General features: G+C 44.6%; 1 protein-coding gene across 1 annotated transcript in view; it reads right to left on the bottom strand.

Annotated features, from left to right (window-relative positions):
- Positions 1-1233: 1233 nt before the first annotated feature.
- Positions 1234-26677, bottom strand: part of LOC147025423 (voltage-dependent T-type calcium channel subunit alpha-1G-like) — a 347934-nt gene continuing 322490 nt past the window's right edge. Inside the window, exons 33-36 of the mRNA XM_085886389.1 lie at positions 23667-23801; positions 18819-19056; positions 16225-16424; positions 1234-2619 (exon numbers count right to left, since the gene is read on the bottom strand). Coding sequence (XP_085742515.1) covers positions 1930-2619; positions 16225-16424; positions 18819-19056; positions 23667-23801 — 1263 coding nt within the window. The 3' untranslated portion in view covers positions 1234-1929. The remainder of the gene's footprint in view (positions 2620-16224; positions 16425-18818; positions 19057-23666; positions 23802-26677) is intronic.

Below are 26677 nucleotides of genomic sequence, written 5' to 3'. Positions count from 1 at the left end.
AGACAATGGTGTGGCTAAATGCAATAGTGCCTATTCCTAGTTTACCACAACCAGAGGAATGTGGGTGGGTATGTCGCGAAGGACAGTCTTTGCAGCCACTGCTCATGAGACTGGATCCAGTCCCATCTGTGTATCGAACTGCTGACATGCCGCTGCGAAACGAGATGTTCAACGCTTCGCTGCACCTGCAGAAAACACAACTTGATCTGCAGTGTTGCATGCGGATGCAAACAGGAGTGCAGCAATAGCATTCACTTGCCAGATGAAGATGTCTCTGAATCAGATGAAGATTGAATCTGTATGAACAGAAATTAACAACGCATACATTGCATTATTATCAGTCGTTCGATTTGAACACTCAGTGTTATATATATATATATATATATATATATATATATATATATATATATATATATATATATATATATATATATATATATATATATATATATATATATATATATAGAAATACGTGTTTGATCCGAATTTTAAATTTACCAATATAATGTGAATACATTGAAATATACACGTGATTTACGGCAGTACGTATATAATTATGTTATCAACAGCATTGATAAAAATAAGGGGGTAACCTTGAGTTTGTGTAAATCAATGCACATATATTGTGATAGTTTAATATGTGTTTGGTATGATTTTCAAGGGTAATGAACTTGGATTATTTTAGTGTCAATTGTATCAATCGGATAATAATTTTTTGAGTTACGTGTAATATTCCACGTTGTCGAAAGCTAAACCGAAATAAATTTTTGTCAAAAATACTTGTTTTATTTCACTATATGAAGAACTGAGATACAACTGAACTTCACAAAGTTAGTGCTTTGATGCAAGTAGTCATTCTGCTCATTTTGATACCATACACGTGCCCCTATGTTGGGTATTGGAGTCTACAGATAAATAAATACGATTTTGATAATGTCGCGAATCGCAGACTAGATTGAAGTCACAAAATTAGCCATAAAACGGTCATGCATACCTTGCCAGAATGAAAACCGGGCATTTCTAGTCCCCAGAGGTCCCCTCTACACATCCATATAGGTTGTAGGTATATACGACGACACGTGAACGGAATCAAGAAATATGGCACTTTTCAAGATATGGTTCCCACACTAAGATATATATATATATATATATATATATATATATATATATATATATATATATATATATATATATATATATATATATATATATATAGAGAGAGAGAGAGAGAGAGAGAGAGAGAGAGAGAGAGAGAGAGAGAGAGAGAGAGAGAGAGAGAGAGAGAGAGAGAGAGAGAGAGAGAGAGAGAGAGAGAGAGAGAGAGAGAGAGAGAGAGAGAGAGAGAGAGAGAGAGAGAGAGAGAGAGAGAGAGAGAGAGAGAGAGAGAGAGAGAGAGAGAGAGAGAGAGAGATATGGAGAGAGATATGGAGAGAGATAGATAGAGGGAGAGAGGGATATAGCGATGGAGATAGAGAGAGATAGATAGAGAGATATGGAGAGAGATGGAGATGGAGATGGAGATGGAGATGGAGATAGATAGAGATAGAGATGGAGATAGATGGAGATAGCGATAGAGATAGATCGTGTTTACCGCAATGGTTCCATCGACTTGTGCAAACATATGGAATATAACAGTTGTTGCTACCCTTTAGATACATTTACATTACGAGTATGATGTGCATTTTGTTGTCCATCGATTCCTTATTGCAGCACCATATTTGCTTCCACGAACAATGCTCTCAATTTATCTGGAAGTGTCGGGTGCAGAATAGAAGGAAGTGGGGAGTGAGGAGAGGGGTGGAGAATGGGAAACGAAAAACAGAATGAAACAATGCAAAATGGAAAAAGTCAATCGAAAGGCATGTACATTTTAAAAAGTGCAAAATAACAAGGGATAAAGGAAAGGAATTCAAAGAGGGAAACTGAGATTCAGATAAGCAACTTTTTCTGTTCTTCATCGTGGCTAAGCCTTCTGGCAGGAAGGCCGTGGTACTGCTCCAGCATTTGAGAAGGCAATAGCGAAGACGCTGGATTTGGTTGGAGAGCTGGGGGTACCAGGAGTACTGGTGACACGTCGAGAGGACCAGGCTGGTCCTGAACCGGTGGTGTCATCAAGAAGGGTGTTGTCGGTGAACTGCAATGAGAGACCCTCGATGTTGGCGGAAGTGGTGGTGGTGGTGGTGTAAGCAGTTGCGGAACAGGCGTTGGTGTTCGAACAGGCAACAGTACATTTTCAGCCGTTCGTTCTCCATCAAGGAACTGTGGACATACTTCAATTGAGTGCCGACGGGCGTCGTCCACCCAGGCAGGGCGTGCTAGGAAGCCTCGCGCGTCCACGCTGAAACACTTTTTCAAGTCTCGTCCAAATGGTCCTGGGGGGCTGGGACACCACCCTTTCAGGACTTCTCGAGCCATCGTCTGTGACACCTCCTCATCCTCGTTTCCTGAGAATTCCTTGAAAGGGAACGGTCGTGTGTCTGACCTGAAGCTATTCGAACTTGGAAGTTGCGGTGTTGGTTGCAGAGGTTTTGGGAGAGGTGACAACAGGCTCTCAGCATTGCTCTTGCTTTCCTGGGGTTCGATGATTATGTTATCAACGGAGTCCAATCGGACGGCCACCTGGGAGAAAGAAAACCCAGGACAGATGTAAATCAATTCCTTCAACCAACTTCATGTCGAAAACTATTAGTCAATCCATCACTGAACACACTGGTCTGTTTGTCTTGAAATGTTTTGGTGGAGGTGAATTTAAACTAACAGTTGTTTGACTGCATGGCAAGAGGTCATCCTGCCGGATGAACCAGAATTTCTCAACGCACAATACACTGGGGAACTATCATGTACAACAATATAAGGAAATTTAAGAATGGCACTCAGTAGAGCTGAACAGTTTATGTTTTGGATCCCACTGATAGTCCAGATCTGCATCCAGATCTAAACCAAAATCGAATTGGCTTGTTCTTGTCACCGACCCAACTCATCCACCAAGTTTTATCATAATCCATCCCCAACTTTTTGAGATATCCTGCTGTATATCATTTTTCGGCCCGATCTCTCAATGGCGAAGAATCACTTAGGATTAAAAAAATTATCGAATCCGGATTCGGATCCAGATCTTCACCAAAATGGAATCAATTAGTCCTTGTCGCACATCCGACTTGTCCACCAAGTTTCGTCCGAGTCCGTCCAAAATCTTTTTGAGATATTCTGCTGACAGACAGACAGATAGATAGACATGGGTGAAAACACAACCACCACTCACCTTCGGTGGCAAAGGTAATAAAAAAACGTAAATGCAGGAGAGGGTAATTATGTGTAACCAGCCTGCATCACATCGTATGCTATCCCTTGGATGGACATTAAGCTGGGTGTCCAGTCTACAAGCATCGGTTGGTGGACATTAAAGGTCCCACGATGTTTAACAAAGAGTCGGCGAGTTATCGACAGCACCCGAAACAAATTTCAATGAACAAAATGAGTTACAAATTCCTGCAATCTTCAGTTGAACATCTTGCGACGGAATGGTGACCTGAGCAAGATTCATTCTGGCCTTGAGGTGTTTCACGACTTGCCATGAACGTCTGGATGCTCTGTCAAGAGGGTGAGCCTCTACTAGACCAGGTCAGTGTGTGCACAGACCCTTTGAGGGTCTGTGCACGCACTATCATCCCTTTGAGATGATATCTATCTGTCGTGACCCAACATTCACATAGTCTGTATGCACCGTACCTTGTGGCTCAAGGAACACAGACAAAGTTATAGCCAATGGAACAGCTTTGGAACTGGAGGTCAACTTTGAAATGTGGTTTCCCAAGAAAGATCATGGCTGACAGTGAGACCCAGGAGTTTGAATAACAGAACTTCCTCATGAGGACCGTTATGAAAGTAGATGGGAGGGTTTGCCAGACGGACCTTTCGGAGGGAGATAGTGAGATTTGTCAGGATTGAAAGCGCCTTCAGAAGGTATTCACACCCCTCGATGTTTGTCACATTTTGTTGCGTCACAGCCTGAATTTAAAATGGATTAAATTAAAAAATGTTGTCACCGACCTCGACAAAATATGCCAAAATGACAGTAAAAACATGTTTTTCGAAAATTTTCAAATCAATTAAAAATGAAAAGCTGAAATGTCTTGCGTCAACAAGTATTCAATCCCCTCATTCAATACTTTGTGGAAGCGACTTTGGCAGCGATTGCAGCTTCGAGTCTTCTTGGGTATTTCTGAAAAGCTTTACACATCTGGATTCGAGGATTTTCTTCCATTCTTCCTTGCAGATTTGCTCAAGCTCTGTCAAGTTGGATGGGGAGCGTCGGTGAACAGCAATCTACAAGTCTTTCCACACATTCTCAATGGGATTGAAGTCTGGGCTTTGGCTGGGCCACTCAAGGACTTTCACCTTCTTGTTCTGAAGCCATTCCCATGTTGCTTTGGCTGTATGCTTGGGGTCATTGTCGTGTTGGAACGTAAATCTCCGCCGCAGTCTATGATCGTTTTGCACTCTGAAGCAGGTTCTTCTCAAGGATTTGCCTGTATTTGTCTCCATTCATTGTTCCCTCTGTCCTTACATGTCTCCCAGTCCCTGCCACTGAAAAGCATCCCCATAGCATGATGCTGCCACCACCATGCTTCACGGTGGGGATGGTGTTCGATGGGTGATGAGCTGTGCTCGGTTTCTGCCAGACATAGTGCTTTTCATTCAGGCCAAAGAGTATATTTTCATCTCCTCAGACCACAGAATCTTTTGCCTCATGCTCTCAGTCTTTCACGTGCCTTTTTGCAAACTCCAGGTGTGCTGTCATGTGTCATTTTCTCAGGAGTGGCTTCCATCTGGCCACTCTCCCTTCAAGCCTAGATTTGTGAAGTACTGCAGAGATTATTGTCCTTCTGGCAGGTTCTCCCATCTGAGCCAAAGAACTCTGTGGTTCTGGCAGAGTGATCATTGGGTTCTTGGTCACCTTCCTAAAGCCACTGTCACACCTTGACGTTTTAGCCAGCGTATGGCAACGTATCAAAATGTATGTAAAACGCTGGCATACGCTGAACTATTGATGTTTTTTTTTCTTTCAGTTTTTGGCGTATTCATAACGAGTTGGACGGATGCATAACATATTAAGGCGCGGTCACACCTTGACGATTTAGCCAGCATATGCCGACTTGTGAAAAATTTGTCTAAAATGCTGGCACACGTCGAATACGTTATGGGTAAGTTTTGATAACATTAAGAGCACACTGAAAAACACTGCCATACGTCGTGGTACACTGGCTTTCATCGTTGTACTTTGCGGTTTTCCTCAAATTTTAGCATGCTTGAAATTTTACGACGTATGCCGGCGTATGGCTCACACATTCCGCATACGCTGGCCACAAGTTGTATGCATGGTCTGCGATCGTTGACACACGTCGACACACGTGACTTGTAAGTTACTCATAATTCGAAACACGTCGAGGTAATGATTAGCATACCCGAAACTTATTTCTTACCTATGAGTAACGTGTTGTAGGCACGTTATGCGATCATTGACACACGTCGACACACGTTACTTGTAAGGTACTCATAAGTCAAAACACGTCGAGGTAATGATTAGCGTACCCAAAACTTATTTATAACCTATGAGTAACGTGTTGTCAGCACGTGACGCGATCGTTGACACACGTCGACACACGTTACTTGTAAGGTACTCATAAGTCAAAACACGTCGAGGTAATGATTAGCGTTCCCAAAACGTATTTATAACCTATGAGTAACGTGTTGTCAGCACGTGACGCGATCGATGACACGCGTCGAGGCACGTTACTTGTAAATTACTCGTAAGTGGAAACACGTCGAGGTAATGCTTAGCGTACTCAAAACATATTTCTAACCTATGAGTAACGTGCTTTGAATCTATGAGTAACGTACCTCCAACGTGTTTCTAATTTACAGCTACCGTATAATGGTGTATTGGCAGCGTTTAAAAAAAAAAAACAACAACAATAACTTCTGATATTTCATCACGTGCCGTTACGTCACGTCCGATTGCCTCTTCAGTTTGCTCATGTCTTATTCCCTCCTCTGTGAATATTTTCTGTTTGAGGATATTGTCACGTTGACGTCGAAACTTAAAAGCAAATGTCCGAATATAATTAAAAATTCGTGATAGACTAAAAAACAACAAAACAACAACAACAACAACAACAACAACAACAACAACTTCAGATATTTCGTCACGTGCCTTCACGGAGCCAAGGAGAAAAAAAGAAAAATTGCCTTGACGGAGAAAATAAGTTTTGGGTATGCTAAACATTACCTCGAGGTGTTTCGACTTATGAGTAACTTACAAGGAACTTGTGTCGACGTGTGTCAACGATCGCATAACGTGCCTACAACTCATTCCCAGCGTAGTGGAACGTGTGAGCCATACGGCGTGTTCGTTCGAAAATTTTCAGCATGCTTGAAATTTCACGACGTACTAAACGTACCACGAAATATGACAGCGTACTTCATCGTTTTTCAGCGTGCTCTTAACGTATACACAACTTACCCATACCGTATTCGACGTGTGCCAGCTTGGTTCGACAAATTTTTCATAGGTCGGCATACGTTGGCTAAATCGTCAAGGTGTGACTGTGTGGTTGACACTTCCAATTTTCAGGCGGTTATGATTTAAATCGGCGAGCGGCAGGTTTTTAACAGGCTACGCCACGAGTTCGTCGGTGCTACGTGCAGCGCGCTATGCCTACGTTAAACTATCGTTGGGCATAGGTTGTGAACGCCGACAACAGGCTAAGCATTCGTTGGTATAAGTTATCTATAAGACAACGAAACGTTCTGTGCCCGTTACTAATATGTTATGCATACGACCAACACGTTAAGAATACGACCAAAACTTAAAAAAAAAACATCAAAATTTCAGCGTACGCCAACGTTTTACATACATTTTTATACATTGCCATTGCTGGCTAAATCTTCACGGTGTGACAGCGCCTTTAGTAACGTACACAGAACGTTTCGATAACATATAGATAACATACCAATGAATGCTTCGCGTGTTGTTGGCGTTCAGAGCCTATGTCCAACGATAGTCTAACGTATGCATAGCGCGCGGCAGCGTATCGCTGATGATCACGTGGCGTAGCCTATTAAAAGGCTGCCGCTCGACGATTCAAATCATAACCGGACTAGACATCGAAGTGTGAAGGCCCTGTCACACCTTGACGTTTTAGCCAGCATATGCCGACGTATGAAAAATTTGCCGAATATGCTGGCACACGTCAAATAGTTATGGGGAAGTTTTGTATACGTTAAGAGCACAGTGAAGCACGCTGAAGCACGCAGGCATACGTCGTAGTACGCCGAGCACGTCGACAAATTTTAAGCATGCTGAAAAATTTTAGACGTATGCCAGCGTATGATGCACACGTTCCGCTACGCTGGCCATAAGTTGTAGGCACGTTATGCGATTGTTGACACACGTCGACACACGTTACTTATAAGTTACTCATAAGTCAAAACGCGTCGAGGTAATGTTTAGCATACCCGAAACTTATTTCTAACCTATGAGTAACGTGCTTTGAACCTATGAATAACGTATCTCCAATGCATATTGACGTATGTAGACGTATTTGACGTCTTCCGGACGACCACAGAAGTTACTGAACGTGTTACTAACTTACAGCTACCGTATAATGGTGTATTGGCAGCGTTTAGGGGAATTGGTATATCAAAATGGGGTTCACACAGGAGGAACCCATCACTGTTCCATACTCCATGGTTTATTTATTAAATTATTTTTTCTTCAGCATGACGGTGATGTTGACACTTCGATTTCTAGTACGGTTATGATTTAAATTGTTGAGCGGCAGCCTATTAATTATATTATATTTTAACTTCACCAGAAATCGAAGTGTCAACACGACAGTTATGCCGAAGACAAAAAACAAACAAAAAAAAACAACCAGGGAGTCTGGAAAACTGACGCTCAACATTACCTCGACGTGTTTCGACTAATGAGTAACTTGCAAGTAACGTGTGTCGACGTGTGTCAACGATCGCGTAATGTGCCTGCAACACGTTACTCATAGGTTAGAAATAAGTTTCGAGTACGCTAAACATTACCTCGACGTGTTTCGACTTATGAGTAACTTCCAAGTAACGTGTGTCAACGATCGCGTAACGTGCCGACAACTTATGGCCAGCGTATGCGGAACGTGTGAGTCATGCTGGCATGCGTCGAAAATTTTTGAGCATGTTAAAATTTGTCGACGAGCTCGGCGTACTACGACGTATGCCAGCGTGCTTCAGCGTGCTCTTAACGTATACAAAACTTACCCATTACGTATTCGACGTGTGCCAGCATATTCGGAAAATTTTTAATACGTCGGCATACGCTGGCTGGATCGTGAAGGTGTGACAGTGGCTTAACCAAGGTCCTTTGTGCCCGGTTGCTCAGTTTGGTTGGATGGCCAGCTGTTGGAAGAAAATGGGTCGTTCCATATTCTTTCCATTTCCGAATAATGTAGCACACTGTGCTCTTGGGAACTTTCAACACTCCACAAATTGTTTTATACCCTTCCCCAGATCGATGCCTCTTCACTCACTTTGTCATTATGGTGTATTTTATGTGCATCGGTGACCATAAAATATTGAATTCATTTTAAATTCAGGCTGTAACACTTTTGTCAGATCAAACAAGATTCGATCTGTGGCTTGATTTAGGTAACAAAGTAAACCTGTACTAACCTGTTTGATGGTCAGGTTGTTGACAACTAAACAATCTCCCCACCAGTTTTTATGGTGAGGAGGACATATGGACATGGACACCCAGTAGAAACAAAAACAAAACCTATCAATGCTCCTTGTGAGCCAACGGTCATCCATTTCCAGTGCCCAAATGTGTCTGCGGATGTCCTCCTGCAGTTGGGTTACCTTTTTTCAGGAGGTTGGTGGCAGGATTTGCACTCTGGCCACCATAATACCCTTCGCTCCGCAAAACACACTAAAATCGCAAACAAAACCGAAAACCCACTCCGTGGGAGTACCTCCTGTGCAGCTGCCCTTCGCAGAGCAGCTCACCGGATGACGGGATTGGGGCAAAGTCTTCGGGACCCCCAATATTTGATGATGGGAGGAAGAACATGGGATAACCTTCATCGGGTTGACTGCAGTAGTGCGTGTCAGGGTGGTGCTGAGGTGTTGTCCACCAGTAGGCGGTCTCCTTGAGTTTACTTGAGGTGGTGCCTTCAGGTGGGTGCCGAGCATGTCCTAATCCAAAGAGAGGATGATCACCTGTGTCTGTTATCATCTGAGCTCAAGCGTTTGAACATCTGTATTTCAGCACTCTCTGAGGTTCGGAGACAGGAAAGTGGCAAGATCATGGCGGGTGGTTACACCGACCATTTGTTGGTCTAGTTGCTCTGATGGTTACCATACCCAAGGAGTTGCTGAAGCTGTGTCCAATAAGCTGGTTGATCAGCATCTCAAGGAGATGGGGATGGGCCAGACATCTGCCTGGGAGATGGCCAGACGAAGGCACCTGGAAGGTAAGTGAATCTCTCTGTGACCTCAACATCCTCACCACAAACAAGCACAGACAAGATCACAGCATCCAAGATGTCCTTGTAAGCCTGGATCTTCGTTTTGACCAAGAAAACCCATAATCACAGCGGCTCTGATTCCTCGGTCAGCACCTCGAGGGCCCCCGAAACGATATCCAGAGTCTCCACAATGATTGCATCATTTGTGAAATCAAGGTCAGAGATAATGACATTCCCAAACGATGCACCACAGCTTGATCTCTCCGACATTCTCCTCAGCATCCAGTCCATACAAGCACTGAAAAGTGTGAGAGCCAATACACACCCCTGACGGACTCCAGTAACAACTGGAAGGAAGTTGGAGATGGTATCACCACATCTCACAGCACATCAGAGTAGAGTTCAGACATCAGATGGATCAGTTTTGGTGGCACCCCACGAAGACCAAGAATTCTCCAGAGGGCATCCCGATTCACTGAATCAAATGCTTTGCAGAGATCAACATAGGCTGCAAGCATCCATCCATCCATCCATCCATCCATCCATCCATCAGGACCATACTCTGTACAGAGTGTTGGTGCTGCCTAAGCAGTCTCCTTGGCTCTTGGATATAATCCTCGACGGGTCGCCACTCCAACACAAGATACCAGAAAGCTGGCACTCATTCTGCCAACCTCGGAAGGATAACAGGCAGAGTCATCCCCACCTGGTATTAAACAGAGAGTGGGATTGGAACTCAGGATCCGAGGATCCCAAGCCCACCACAAAAAAACATGAAGCAAACACCAGGCATGATCAGCCTGGTGCAGCTGCTCAAAGTGACCAGCCCAGCCGGCCTTCACTTCGGTCTCTTCTGTCAAGAGCCCACCACCCTATGCTCCAACTGTAGTGCACCGAGGGTCGGCCTTGGAGGAAAGTACTGCACGAATTCCCCTGCAAACAGAACTGGAATCTCTTGACCACAGATGATGCTCCACCCCCTCACAGATTCCTCGCATGTAGGCCTCCTTCTCCACCCTCAGCGCAAATACAGTTTTATGCCTTAACTTCCTGAACATCTCAGCTCTGCCATTAAGCCTGGTCCTGTGACTCTGGTCAATGGTATCCAGTGTCTCTTGAGAGACAAAATTATTCTTCGCCCTGTGGTGAGTTCCAAGACATCAACCGGCAACGTCAAGGACGGTGGTCTTGAAGGCACTCCATCACTCTTTTGGATTCCACAAAGCACCCAGACCCCCAAATCCCTACTCAGCCTGTTCGTAAACTCCTCAGCTACCCTGTCATCCTTGAGCTTGCCAACATCCAGTCTTAGCTGGGATGGTACCATTCTCCCAGATTTAAGCTGCAACTTCAGAGTTGCTACAACAAGCCAGGTGGCCAGTATTGAGGGAATGAGCACTCTGGTAGACCCTGCCGTTTTGGATCATCCTTCAGCGACCACCAATGAGCACATGGTAAATCTCCTTTGTCATACCGCCATCGTTGGAATACCAAGTCCACGATGAGCCTGTGGGCACTGAAACCATGAACCAGCCACCCTAAGTCCATGACTTCTTGCAAAGTCAAGGAACGTAGTGCTATTATGGTTCACAGTTCCAGACTAAAGGGGACCAACACACGTCTCATAACCATCTCTATCAGTTCCAGTCGATGCATTGAAATCCCCCAAGACAAGAAGAGTATCTCGCCTGGGACACTGATCAACCACAAACTCCAACGTGGCGTAGAATGAATCCTTCATGGTGAGATCACTCGTCTCACTTGGACCATATTCAAGGACCCGGATAATGACACTCAAAGAGTGAATAATCCTTCGTCTCATCATACGCTCATTGACCGGTGTTACCTCAATTATCATTGGAGTCAGCTTATTGGACACAGCTACAGCAACTCCTTGGGCATGGTAACCATCAGAGCGACCAGACTAATTGTATGTGGAACTACCTGCCATGATCCGTTGTCAAAACCTCAGTGCTGCAATACCGATGTTCAAACGCTTGAGTTCAGATGATAACAGAAACAGGTGATCATCTTCTTTTTTTGGATGGAGCACTCCAGGCATACACCCAAAGGGACCACCTCAGGTTAACCCGTGAAGACTGCAGTCTGGTGGACGACACCTGAGCACCACCCTGACACACACTACCGCAATCCAACCTGGGAAGGTTACCCCATGTTTTTCCTCCTTTCATCAAAGAGTGGGGGTCCCGAAAGCTTTGCCCCAATCTCGTCATCCTATGAGTTGCCCTGTGAAGGGCAGTTTCACAAGAGGTACTCCCACGGAGTGGGTTTTCAGTTTTGTTTGCGTTTTTATTATGTTTTCTGGAGTGAAGGGTTTTACGGTGGCTGGTGTACAAATCCTATCACCAACCTCCTGAAAAAAAGTCACCCAACGACAGGAGGACGTCCGCAGACACAGTTGGGCAATAGAAATGGATGGCTGTTGGCTCACAAGGAGCTCCTCCACCCTTTGACAGGCTTTGTTTTTAAACCTTCTGGGTGCCCAGATCCATACACCCTCCTCACCAGAAAACCTGGTGGGGGAGATGGTTTAGTTGGCAACAACCTGACCATAAAACAGGTTTGTACAGGTTACATGGTACCTGGAGGAAGCCACAGATCGAATCTGACTTGGATTTAAGCTGCAAGAGACCTGACAATATCTGATCTACTCCAGTTGCAGCAGATTGATCAGCATCTCAAGGAGATGGGGATGGGTCTGGCATCTGCCTGGGGGATGGCCAGACGGAGGCCCCTGGAGTACCGGCGGAAAGTGGACGCAGAGACGTGTTGCTCGGCGCATGCTCCCATTCCTGGCCTGACCTGACCTGTACCACAACAAAATGTGACAAAAGTCGAGGAGTGTGAAAACCTTCTGAAGACCCTGTATTCCACGTCTTTGAGCATCTTGAGATTTTTTTAAGGTCTGGAGAGGGAAGAGGTTGCAGCCTGCCTGTATGAAGTATGAGAGATGTCACGGCAAAGGATGGTGTGTGTAGATCCAATGTCATTTCCATGATATGAAGATCAAAATGCCATTTAAACCAATGCAATCCATTTTCCACGTCATCACAACCCGATGGATTGAACAATAATGGAGGACAAACCCTGTGCAGCGTTTATTGCGCGACCTGTGATCGTTGGGGCAATAAATGTGTCGGTCGACATCTTCGTCATTCGTACGTAGCTCGTGGCTGTGGGCTAGCATCAGTTCTTGCAGGGTCTTGGCGGTGACACTGATTACAGTGCCCCCTGTATGTCAGAGCACGAATATTACAATTTGGCCAGGGATGAATAAGTTTGGAAAGTAGGATGTAAACCGTCTTCAGTAGTAAACTTCAGTCGTCAATTTGACACCTGGCACGGGTTGCCTGCATAGTCCCGGATGTGGTCTGCACAATGTTGGACCTGAGCCACACTTGGTCAAAATGAAGCATTTGCTCAAGTCGTTGATGCTGTCCTATCTCTGGACATGAACTCTCGAGACTCCAAGATGTTCGTCGCAGAGAAGACGAGGACTTTTCATCGGGAATGAACTCAAGCTCCTTCGGAGATCTGGCAAATCATCGACTTGGGGAACATTATGAGTTCAAATATTGATCCTTTTGAGTTGCAACAGAAGATATTAAACTGGCTGTCCTGTCTGTCAGCGATGTCAAGATCCCATAATACCTATAAAAAGGGTCGGCCATTGTACACCCATCGTCTGGCTGATTTTTCCCAACAGGGGGGCACTGCATCACTCATATCATAGCCATGTCACAGGAATGATACAATTAGCAGATTGAATTTGTGACTGGATTCTGGTTGGAGGTGCATTTGCCAAGTGAATAAATAGGGCTTTAATCAGCTTGGGAGAAAAAGAGAACGAACGAGGCTTCCATAGCTTGTGTTAAACAATTTTGGTTTTGGCGGGAAATATTTCCCATCACAACTTTCAGAATTTACAATAAACAAAAATGTTTCCTTCCATAAATAGAACCTTGTCTCCGAAAGCCAGCTGATATTTAACCTCAGACATTGCAGGACGTTTTATTGTACGTGGACTGTTCAAAAAGTTATATGGATGAGATATTCATTGATCGTCCAAGACGCACCAAAAAAGGTAAAACGAGGGAAGATGTAAATTAAAAATACATTTTGGGTTTTCTTACCGATTATAAATACCTATATGTTAACCTGGGCTAGTAGGATGGCCGATTGGTATACGCACGCACGCACGCACGCACGCACGCACGCACGCACGCACACACACACACACACACACACACACACACACCTCTAAGCTGTCCTGCAGGGAGTTGAGGACTTGAAGAAGAAAAGAGGGGAGGACAGTGAGTTAGGGTGGGGGGGGGTGAAGGGGACAGAGTTTGGAGAGGGGGATGAGGATTTGGGGGTTGGGAGGGGGTTGAGGACATGGGGTTGGAGGGAAGGAGGATTGGGGACTTTTGGTTTGGTTTGTTGTGGGGGGGAGTTGGGGGGAGTTTGAAGACTTGAAAAAGAAAGTGGGTGGGGAGGACAGAGAGTTGTGGTGGGAGGGACAGATAATTTGGAAAGGGGGTTGAGGCTTTGGGAGGGTTGAGGACTTTGGGTGGGGAGGGGTTTTGAAGACTTGCAGTGGGGAGGAAATTTTAAGACAGAGGTGGGGAGGGGTTTGAAGACTTGAGATGGGGGGGGGCTGAATACATTGGGTTTGGTGGAGGGGTTTTGGACGTAATGGGGTGGGATGGGGCAGGGGTTGAGGACTTGGGCCTGGGTGGGATGGGGTGGTTGGGGACTTGTTAGATGGGGTGAGAGTTGAGTACTTGATGTTAGTGTTGAGTGGGGGGGGGGAGGGGAGGTTAAAGACTTTGGGTTGAGTGGGGGGGATTGAGGACTTAGGGTTGAGTGGGGGGATTGAGAACTGGGGGTTGAGTGGGGCGATTGAAGACTTGGGTTTGAGTGGGGAGATTGAGGACTTGCAGTTGAGGACTTGGGGCTGAGTGGGTGGGGGGTTGTGAACTTGGGGCTGAGTGGGTGGGGTTTGAGGACTAAAGGGCTGAGTGGGTGGGGGGGGGAGGTTGAGAACTTGGGTGGGTGGGTGGTGGGGGTGGGGTTGAGGACTCGAAGTTACATTTTACATTACGCGGAATCTCTGCCAGTTATACATCGCAGGTCCCTGCTATACATACATACATTTACCTCCGTGGGGGATTTTCATCAGCGGCACAGCCACCGCCCCCTCACCCAACAATGTTACAACTCATAGCCAGCCATGTGCTGAATCGAAAGAAGAACAAGCATAGCCATACTGTACATTGCAAAAAAAAAAGTTTTCGTTTTCTTTGACAGTGAAGAGTACCTCGTTCAGAGAATTGTTTTGAACACTTCTTGCAGTACTAATTAAAATTATTGTAGTACTAATTAATGACTTGTTAACTTGTCCTGTACCTTTATTTTGTGAGGAGCAGTTCATGCTGCATGGTGGAAAGAGGAGGAGAAGGAGGTGATTCAGCGTTGGGAGCGTCACGTGAGCATGGGGGTATTTCAGCCTGCTCAGGATAAACTCCTCCAGGAGCTGGTGCTCCTGCCTCCCACCTTTCTCGACTTCACGCTGTCGAAACCAGGGCTTTTAAGATCATTGGCATCTCCCGCAATGAAGCTGAGTCTTTGGGCCTCTCACTCAATCACCGCAGGTTGGTCGGTGGTCTTTCTGTCTTCTACCGACTCCTCTCCAGCCTTGCCCCCCCTGCTCTCTCTGCGATTTGTCCCAACCACATTTCCACAGGGCGCTCAAGGTCCGCCAACAACCCCCTTCTGGTAAAACTACCAAAATCACGAATCACTGCTCATCTTCACTCTTTCATTCCTCTTTTTTCCCGCCTTTGGAATAAACTTCCTCACTCTATTCTTTCCCATTCTTCCCTCCAGGCTTTCAAAACAGCTGTTCACCACCACCTCTTATCTTCCCCCATCCAAATCCTCGATCTTTTCTACCCCCGATAATCCACCCAAGCCCACTTCCTTCAATTCTCCTGCTTTCCTTCCTGAAAGTCCCTGTAATGTCCATCTTCTCCTCGCCATGTTCCCCGTCCCATCCCCATCCCTCTCCCTTCCACAGTTCACCTGTGTCTGTTCCCCAATGTTTTGTCCCTTCCACTCCCACCCCTCTTGTCTCATGCCTCCTTGCTGTGAGTTGTGTGTTAGCTCTCATACGAGCCTCGACCAAGGTATACAAAAAAAAAAAAAAAAAAAAATGTCTGGCATACTTACTTTATTGCTGCGTTCTCTTCTCGGTAACCAAGACAAGCAGGTTGGAAAGCAGGCTCTCAGGCTCGCTTTGGACTTTAGTTCTCACTTCACGAGCAGACAAACTATCCTTGATTATGTGAGCAAAACGCTTTTTCATGTTTATATTCAACACACTCAAGGGGAAGGGTGGGGAGGGGAGTTGTCTCACAATGTGGTCCATAATTATTGGAGAGGAGGAGAGGGGGGGTGGTCTTTGGCATAGCACTATGAAGCATTGCAGGGCGAGGGTGGTGAGGAAGGGTTCCAAAATGACTGAAAACTGCATCACTGAATATATAAATGCCCCCGACATCTCAACAAAAGGAAAAAGGAAGGGAAAGGGGTTGATTCAAATTGAGTCTAAAGGGAAAGAATAAGATGTCTCTAAAATTGGGAACAGGGATGAAAGGTAACAATTAGCCAGTGGAACAAGATGCACCTGTCTGCACAATGGACGGTGGGGTGTGGGAGAGCAATGAGTAGCTGTAGTTGGAGGAGGTATTCGAGGCATGCTATCCGCAGCGGAGCAGGTACTGGGTGTGCCGCCGGTGCTGGGGAACTGGCATGCTGGATCGCTTGGAACCCGCAAGAAGCAGGCCGGCTGCTCCGTTGATCGAGTCTGCAGGGAATTCACCAATTCTGAAAGAAAATGACAGGGAAGTCAGGACTGCACATTGGTTTTAACGGTTTCAAAGAAGTTCATATCCAATTATCAATTTTCAGTAGGTCACTGGCTTTGATGCTGATACAATTCTTTCAAAGGGTACATATGTCGAACAAACAGCTTCAAATGGAGCACCTCACCACCATTAGAGCATTTAAATTGCATCAGATGCGGCAAGAAACGTGAATTGATGCTCCCAGCTTGCCGGCTTGATGACAGAAGAAGCCATTTGCATTTTTGCGGCCTCCATCCCAACCCCGTTTGGAATCCCGTGCAGGCTAGTTCAAGTAAAAATAAAAAATAAAAAATAAACAAAGCCTGAGGGTTCAAGGGACCATGGACTACTGAACAGTGCAGGTGTTCAGTTCCCCAAGCAGTCAATCTGAGGGTTAGATGGTAATTTTTTCCATGCTTCCTTATTTTAATATGAAAATATTTTTTGAAGGATTTTCTTTAAATACGAGATCGAGGCCCGTGGAGGAGAATTCGGTGAATTCAGTATTACAAGGAAAAAAGTTTTCAAATTTCAGAGATGGCAAACAGCAAAATAAATTTGACAAAAGGTAAAGGAAGCTGAGGATGTGGGGGAAATTGAATGGTGGGGAGGGATATTGGAGAAAAAAGGATGAGGGGATGGGAGAAGGTGGTAAATTATGTTTGGATAGGAGAGAAGCATGGGAAAGAAAAGGTAGAAGAAGCCGTGGAACGTACAAAGGGTGAATTGTCCAAATATCTGCCATTTTGGCAGAGTTGAACCCCATTGGAATGCAGCTATACACCGTCGACATGCTGCTCCTGAGATATGACTCTCAGGCCTCGGAGCCTTCCCAGCTTATTGGAGCCACACACATTCTTCCATTAACTTCCTCCTCATTAAACTCCCAAAAAATGCAGACTTACCACCCATCTCCAGCATTTTTCCCTCTCTCTTCTCCCATTTGTGGAACCGTCTTCCTGTAGCTGTTCAATCTCACTCTTCACTCCGAGTTTACCATGCTTTTTGAATGTACAGGGTAAGTTCTACCCAAATGAACCCTCACATACCCAACCCTCTAACTTGCAGGTTACTGTGCTTCCCCCCAACCTCTCTCTCTCTTGTTTTTTTATTTTTTATTTACTAAATTATGTTCCTTGTTTTGTACACGTGGCCCCACTAACCCGCTGTCCATTCGTTGCCTTTTACCCGTGTGTCACCTCGTTCTTCCATGAGACTATATCTTGTATAAAAAGAAAGTGTACCGATGGACTGATAACCGGCTCAATCCCAAATCTCCAGATTATTTTAGCATAAGAATGAATGTAGGATTGACCACCTTTCCTCATTTGTACCCTTTTTGTTTAAGTCGACAGTCACCGTATGACCCCATCAAGCTTTTTGCTTGTATGAACAGTGAAAATTACAGACGAATCCATATGCATGTACAGGGTGGGCTTAAATTTTTATTGAATTCAGTAATGTACAAAATTAGTTCTGAATTCCGACGTGATTTCCATCATTTTCAAGCAGCGTGCGCATCCTTTCGTGATACTCCAAGACCGTTTTCTGTCGTATTTCCACTGTGATTTCTCCACAAGCTGCTTGAATCCGCTCTTTCAGGTCTTGCATGTTCGCTGGTTGAGTTGCGCAAACTTTGCCCTTAAGAAAGCCCCACAAGAAGAAATCTTGAGAAAAAAGGACATGGGTGGGGTCTGCGAACGCCCAAATTGGCTTGGGTGAAATGGCGCAAAAATGGCGTGACGATGTGAAATGGCGCAATATTTTGTCCCAGTACTGATAAATGGAAGCGTTTTGAAAGTGTCAAAACAGTGATTTGTGTTCTACAGTGTTCAAGTATATATTTCAATTGAAATAAAAACAAAGACCTTAAAGGATGTAGAAAAAAAAATTCTGTAAAGTTTACTGCCGTTGATGCAGCGTCTTTTATACCACCTTACTTTGACACATTACATCAGTGATTCGTGCCTGTTGTTTGTGTCCTTTATGACATCCTTCAAAACAGCAAGTTTCCTGTTTGGAATTATTTTCAATTTTGTTTGACTCCCAGATGACTTTTCAAAGGTCAACAGACTTAAAAAAAAAAAAAAAACTTATTTCACTGATCAGGACTTACGTGTATGTTCTTATGTTGAGACATTTTCTTGTTATTCACTTATTCTGTTTTATTCAAACATGAATGAAACTGTAACTTTTCATTTGCAAACACCAAGAGATGTTGTAGAAATTTTTTTCCAATCAATCAAAGGAAATTGTCATCATACTGTCTCACCAAGTGCGGCAATGCTTCAGCTTTGGGAATTCCTTGACATATGACTGATAACAATGATGACATTCAGACACATCCTTTAGGATTGACTGGATGGCAGCTCACCGTTTGATCTGCCATCCCCAGATGTTTCAATCTCAGGCAAAGGGCTGGGAGTGCTGGGAGGTCGTGCCGTCTGGCACATGTAACTATCGTTGGGTAGCGAGTGGGTTCGGCCAACTCCGAGCCGGTGTGATCCTTGGTCATCAGGTAAGGCTGCTGGGGATGTCGACCTGGCCTTGTGCAAAGCGTTAGTCACAAGCGCTGGTGATGGTGAAGGGATGAGGGATTCCCAGAGGCTGCCCTAAATAAAAAAGCATCAGGGAGAGGAAGGGAAAGAGGGAAAGAGGGAGAGAGGGAGAGAGGGAGAGATAGAAAAAAATGATGGATATACCTACATGTATGTATTGGTATAATAACCACCCAGCATAACCCTTGCCCAGAAACTGCTGCGGCAGCACCAACACTCTGTGAAGAGTACGGTACTGTACATCTCATCTCTCTCCGAGGCATAATGCACACAGGTACTAGATCAGTGTATCAGGTTCGGAGCGTTATTATCAAATTACCCCAGAGAGTCATGTTCTGTGTTTGTTCATGTGTTTTTGCCATCATTGTAACGAATGTGTAATTCCTGGTGGCATGCTGATTTTATCTGGAGAGAGAGAGAGAGAGAGAGAGAGAGAGAGAGAGAGAGAGAGAGAGAGAGAGAGAGAGAGAGAGAGAGAGAGAGAGAGAGAGATAAAGAGAGAAAGAGGGGCGAAGGAGGAGAAGGAGACGGGGAAGGCGAGTCTGGAGGCAGTGGCAGAGGGGGAAGGGAGGAAGTGTGGAAGTGAGAGTTGGAACTCTGAATGTGAGAGAGAAAGAGAGAGAAAGAGAGAGAAAAAGAGAGAGAAAAAGAGACAGAGAGACAGAGAGACAGAGAGACAGAGAGACAGAGAGACACAGAGAGACACAGAGAGACACAGAGAGAGACAGAGAGAGACAGAGAGAGACAGAGAGAGAGGGAGAGACAGAGAGAGAGAGAGAGAGAGAGAGAGGGAGAGAGAGAGAGAGAGAGAGAGAGAGAGAGAGAGAGAGAGAGAGAGAGAGACAGAGAGAGACAGAGAGAGACACAGAGAGAGAGACACAGAGAGACACAGAGAGAGAGACACAGAGAGACACAGAGAGACACAGAGAGACACAGAGAGACACAGAGAGACACAGAGAGAGACAGAGAGACAGAGAGACAGAGAGACAGAGAGACAGAGAGACAGAGAGACAGAGAGACAGAGACAGAGACAGAGAGGGAGAGACAGAGAGAGAGAGAGACAGAGAGACAGAGAGAGAGACACAGAGAGAGAGAGAGAGAGAGAGAGAGAGAGAGAGAGAGAGAGAGAGAGAGAGAGAGAGAGAGACATTTTCACTTTACATATGTAGGATTCGGAAGGGAGGAGGGAGAGAGAGGTAGATTAAGTACATTTGAGAAAAGGCAAATGAGCTGAGGGATATAAGATAAATATAAGGTGGGCAGAGGTGTTGGGAGAGAAATGGGGAGGGGATGGGAGAAGGCAGCCGAGGAGTAAGGAAAAGGAAAGGAGGGAGAATCTCTGCGACATACAAAAAGGGTGACAGTTAAAATATCTGCCATTTTGATATACATGGTCCCAATTGTGCCTTTATTAATCTGCCAACTTGTCGGTCAAACTTGATTGGCACACAATGTTTGATTTATTGCCCAAATCACTGCTGCTATTTACAATCCCTGAGACTTGTTCGGCACAACAGCGGGAACCCTTTAGAAATAGTGTGACGGACATGGTTGGAGCACACAAAGTAATATATAATAATACTTCTCGAGGCAATAGAAAAATATATAATAGTGCATGGAAAGAGCACAAAACAATACCACGAACAACAACCACAGACATGACGACAACAGCAAGAACAATAACTAGTGTTGTGAAACATCCTTTTTTTCGCCTTCACTTCATTTTACATCCTCATTGAGAATCACAGATCCGGTATCCAACATGTTTGTGAAGTACAACATGCTGTCTGTTGATTAAACCCTTCGGCGCAGTGATGGCAGGCTCGGCTAGTTGTTATAAATCAAACACAAAGCTGGCTGGTGCAACCATGAGGCAAACTCGAGGGTCACCTCCAGCGGAAAAATTTGGGGTGGCAAAAATGAATGAAAGAACGATTCATGAAATTACACAAATGAACAAGCAGACTGTCTCTGTGTTTTTCCTTCAATTAGTTTCATATGAACTGTTGTATTAATGGCCAGGTCTGCACGCCAGGTGAAACTGGCTGCACCCTCTGGGATGCCAGAGCTACGCCCTGTGATCGTGCATTGAAGTTCTTCGTGCATACAAAAGCACAAGGCTGCAGAGTGGCATTATTGGCTCAGGGCGCGGCTGTGCTGCTGATGCCGGTGCCCTCTGCTGGTTCGGACTGAAATTTGGTCGTGGTGCCGGCGACAACTCGCCTACTCTTCAGGACACTCATTTTACGTCTATCAGAGGGACGGCACACAAATTGATGAATCACCCTGGATGTGAAACACCGGGATGGCAGTTTATATCTGGGTTTGGATTCGAACCCAGGCACGACGGCTCAGAGGTGAGTGTGCACCTCTCGGTGAAATTAGCCATCCTGTCAGCCCCTGTGCTGAAGGAAGAACCACGACAACAATTGAAAACTGCTGGGACCGGTGGGCATGTCGTGGGCTCAAGCAGCCCAGGTGACAACCAACGGCGTACGATCTCAAGGTCAAAATAGCGAAGGGATGGAGTTATCTGGTGGAGAGAAAGCTCGGCAGTTGGCACGTTCGGTGTAGGAATAATTGTTTGGGGACGTTGAGTGAATTGCGAGCCATTGCAAGATGGCTTCCAAAGTTGGCACGACCGCAAGATGTTTTGAACTTTGTTTGTAAAAAATAATCTCACAGATAATGTCCCAACACATTTATTACTCTCCGCACCCTCTTCACCCACCCTCCCTGTTTGTGTGGCCGATGGTGAGCGAAGCTTTTCCAAGCTAAAGTTGATCAAAACATACGTTCGTTCCTCAATGATGCAATTAAAGACTTGTTCGCCCAGGGCGCCGAATACCGTTGCACCAGCCCTGATCATACATCATTCCAACACATTCTCCCTATTAATTTGTGAGGGTAGACTTTACAACCGATGTTAATCTGGGGACCATTTGGGGATTAGGGTTGGCTTAAATGGGGTTGTAAAAGAGCTGGGACCCTATTGATTGTAACCAGTTGTTACAAGATCCCCCATTCATTGCATGATAGAGCACTATCACAGGGGTCAATCATCCCACAGAGTTTTATGACGAGCCAGTGTGTTACAAGCATACATTGCTGATTAATATTGATTGGGAGTTACTTTGGACCTCACCAAAACCCTCTGTTTCTCCGGCACATTTCAAGCCTGCATCCCATGAACCCAGCCGACCACAAAACATATGTAGCCATCCAGGCTGTTTTTCTAAGCTTTTGTGGCCTCCTTTGTAGAGTATGAGGAAATGTTTACTCGATAATTGTTGATATCGAGGTACTGTAGGTTCGGCGGTGCTCCACATTAACCTTGAGTCACATTTGCTCTACGGCGAGGATACGGCGGCCGTACCCCCCCTGAATTGACAGAAACATGCGGCGGCCACAGTTTCTGAGGTGGCCTCAGGGTGGCCCTATGCCGTATGGCTATCTTTTACAGGCCGTAGGGGTCTCCGTGGAATGAAAGCGCGGAGTTATAACTTTTTTCATTTCTAGGTTGGCCGTAGCAATTCCGCAAGCCGTAGCCATGACGTTGATGTGTTCCACGTTGACCGCACGTAGGGTGTACGGTGGGCTTGCGTTATTCGTGCGTTTTCGGTTGGCTCTTATCAATGAAAAATGAATTTTGCCAACCCACAAAAAATTACGGCAGCCGCACTATTTCCACGTTCGCCTTAGGGCCCCCCTGCGGTCGCCTTGCAGGCACCTTGAGGCTACCTTGCGTCTGCCTTGAAAATTCTCTGGCCGCTGCAGGGACGCCCTTAGATCACCGTGCGACATCAAATCAAAGACCGTATGGCACAACCACGTTTTTGGTCTCCACAATTTATAAATACGCCGTGCGGCCACCCGAAAAATAAAAACATATGTGACTGCTATATTGTGTGACCGTGGAAATACTGCGGTCGCCCTATAATTGCTAGTGGCCGTAGATTTTTTTAGACCCTACGGCCGCAGAGCCAAATGTGACTGAAGCATTAGTGTGCTTCTCCATGGGGTCAGCAAGTTTCCCAGCAAGCTGTAACGATCTGTGACCCCCATCGACTTCTAATTTCTGGACATACCGGTGCCTGCTCATCTTATCTAAATGACAAATACAATGAGATAAGCTCGACCCACTTCCAGTTGCAGATATTTCTCCAGACATGTTGAGTGATCCCGGGTTCAGATCCAAATCGTTTACAATCTGGATGACCGACAAAATGGTGGACCAACAGTTGGTGATGTCACCAGTTTATGTCGGTGCTAAATGTCGACAGGAATGCAACTATACATCATCATCACACTCATGTACAGTGATAGTATCACATCAACGATTAGTTAGTGTATATTCTTTACCATCTGCTAACATATTGGATTCCTGGAGTTTCTGCACATCGCCCTCTTCTGTCGATTCGAGAAACAGCTGTCCAACTTCCATATATTATACTAACATATCGGAGTAGTAGAAATAGTGCAGAATTTCATTCCATCGAAACATTAACAAATTAAACTTGGACAGCTACAAAATGTCTTTCTGGGTTTGGGTAAATTATATTTCTCCAAAATCATTTGAGCCCTGATGGAGTTGTAGTGCGTTTTCTCGTGACGTAGTTTCTGGTAATGCACGGAGGTCGTGAAACAGGCAAAGATAGGCTCACGTGCGAGTCCTTGCAAGACACTAGGTTTGGAGTGGACACGTCTGGACAGGAGTCATCCGTCAGCGCAAGCGACCATGACTTTTCTGAAAGCTTGTCCGATGTTGTCGATGATGCCTCCATTTCAGCGAGCAAAGCCTGCGGGATAAATGGAGGTTGGGCATCAGCGACAGTGGTGCACGGTACCATATTGTCATCAATTCGTTCTGGCTTAGTAAGCGAAGAGACCATTTGGTAATCCAACAAGTTCGGTCACCAATGAAGAATTTCGTGCACCCCCACTCATCGGCGAGCTTGTATTGCTGTCCCTAATTGGCGAGGACATAGCCGCAGTCAGCCTTCATATTAAGGCGAAACTCAAGGTCAGGGAAGATTTGTTGAAAAAAACAAAATAAGGGACTGCATGAGATACTCTCCCGAGATAGCTACTGAGCTCACCGGTGACTATAGCCACAATAAAAGGATTTTCAACTGATAAATGACCCTCAGCTATCCTCTCTGGGTCTACTTAGTCAGACTGTGGTTGTTCTTTTTTTTGCTCACATGATGTGAGCTATTATTTTTGTTCATCCCTTCAAACCCACTTAATCTCTTCGGTCCTTTTGTTCATTTTACTGCGCACTTTTCATTCGATATCACGTGCTATAACGTCTGCCAGAAATCCTTATTGTGCAGACGTTCTGGATACTGAACAGAGAATCACAATCAAGGAAGGAGGATCATGAAATGCAATGATGATGACGACTGAATGTTCATGGGGCATTTGTGAAGATTTACTTCCTTCAGGCAAGAATTACAGATAATTCTCTTATCAAGACGAATTATCTCCGTCAATTACAGATAGTTCTAAGACAAAACAAGACTTATCCTGATGCTATCTCACATCGACCATCCAATTTAAGCTTGTTGAAGCCAACTCATCAAAAACTCAACTGCATAGAATCTTATTGATGATTTTTTTTTTAAAAAGGCAGTGAGAATTATCTTTGTAATACTGGAAGATGTTTTCATACCAATATTATATTTAATGAAAATAATATTCTGAAAGTGACTGATTACATCCACCACCGAAGGAGGATGGAGGTTATGTTTTCACCCATTTGTCTGTCCGTCTTTGAGAAGAATATCGCAAAACGTTTGGGACGGATTCGGACGAAACTTGGTGGACAGGTTGGGTGTGTGAAAAGGACGAATCCATTCAATTTTGGTCAAGATCCGAATCCAGATCTGAATTCGAGAATTTTTTTTAATTTTTGAAAGCGATTCTTCACCATTGAGAGATGGGGTGATATGTAGCATGGTATTTCAAAACGGAGTTATGATAAAACTTGGTGGATGAGTTGGGTAGGTGACGAGAACAAGTTGATTACATTTCAGTTCAGGTCTGAATCCAGATCCGGCCCATCAGTGGGATACAAAACGTAAACTGTTCAGCCATGGCGGAGGTATGCGCTCTATCGAGTGCCATTCTCGGTGTATATATACATATATATATATATATATATATATATATATATATATATATATATATATATATATATATATATATATATATATATATATATATATATATATAGATATATATTTTTTTTTTATTCCCACAAAGTTGGAATACTACCTTACATAATAATTTATACTCGTTTACATGTTTCATTTAAAACTTGATGTTTAAAGTGAATATAAATGAGTTGCCACTGGTGTTGACGAATATGTTTATGAAGAAAAATGAACATCACAATTTTTAGGTCCCTCACCCTCCACTCTTTCTGTGTTCTGTACCCACTCTCCCCTGCCCCCCCCTCCAGCCAAACCCCCAGGTTCCTGTCGGGTGGATAAGGTCTGTCAACAACCCCCATCTCGTGAAAATCCCCAAATCCAGAATCAATGCTCACCTCCACTCATTCGTTCTTCTCTTTTCCCACCTGTGGAACCAACTTCTACATTCTCTTCAATTCCATTCTTCCTTCCAGGTTTTCAAGAAAGCTGTTCACCACCATCTCAGCTCATCCCCCATCCAAAACCATGATCTTTTCTACCCCCGTTATGAACTGTCTCACCTCCTCCCCCACCATCCAAATTTCCTGTTTTCCTTCCTGAGAGTTTTCTTCTTTATCCATATCGTCCGCTCTGAGTCCTCCCCTACCCTTCATTCGTCCTCACACCCCTTATCTTTGAAGTCTCTCTCTATTTTGTCCCTCAAACCCACTGTTGTGTCTGTCTCCCTTCTTCTTCTGCTGTTCATTATATTCTGTTGCGTCCTGATCCGCTCTATGTTCTCGCTCCTTCATGAGCCTCGACTCTGCATTGAAAACAAACAAAAAAAACCTCTGTTTGCATATTGGGCGTTTCTTTTAATGTTCCAAAAATTCTGGAATTCTTTTGGAATCACATGCTAATGAAATGAATAGCTTGAATGGATTTAAATGAAATTTTTTTTTTTAATCTTAATTTCACACTGTTTAATTCACCAATAAGTCGCTAAGTTATTGAAACGATAGAATTCATTCCCCACCTCACATGCAGATCCGGAATATGTTTCAACTCGAGACTTCATCGAGCACCGTACTTTGACCATTTCAAAAATATAATTCAATTGAAATAAAATAATGATTTTAAAGGTGGTCATCAAAAAAAACATTCCAGAGGTTTAGTGCTGTTGAGGCAGTTTTATACACAACCATATTTAAAATGTCCAAGGACTGTAAAACTGGAAGCTTTTGGAAGCAGTAAGAAGGCACTTTGTATTCTACAGTGTTCAAGTTTGTAAAGAAATTGAGATAAAAGAAAGATTTTAGAAGTCGAGCAAGCCAGGAGACGACAATGGTTCACGAGCGGTATTTGACGATGTAGATTGTTTCAGAAGTCAAGGATGAGAAAATGTGATAATGTTTGACCAAGTTAAAAAATGATCAACATGATGTGGTATGAGTGACAGGTTATTAGCTGCAAAATGTCGAAAACCCGATTTTGTCACAAATTTTGTTGTGACCTTTAAAGGTCACAACACAATGTTG

Source organism: Eptatretus burgeri, chromosome 6 (genome assembly GCF_056783735.1).
Source record: "Eptatretus burgeri isolate ZD-2024b chromosome 6, Ebu_testis_v1, whole genome shotgun sequence".
NCBI lineage: Eukaryota > Metazoa > Chordata > Myxini > Myxiniformes > Myxinidae > Eptatretus > Eptatretus burgeri.
The sequence above is the reverse complement of the archived record's forward strand: the minus strand, read 5'-3'. Positions and strand labels throughout refer to the sequence as shown.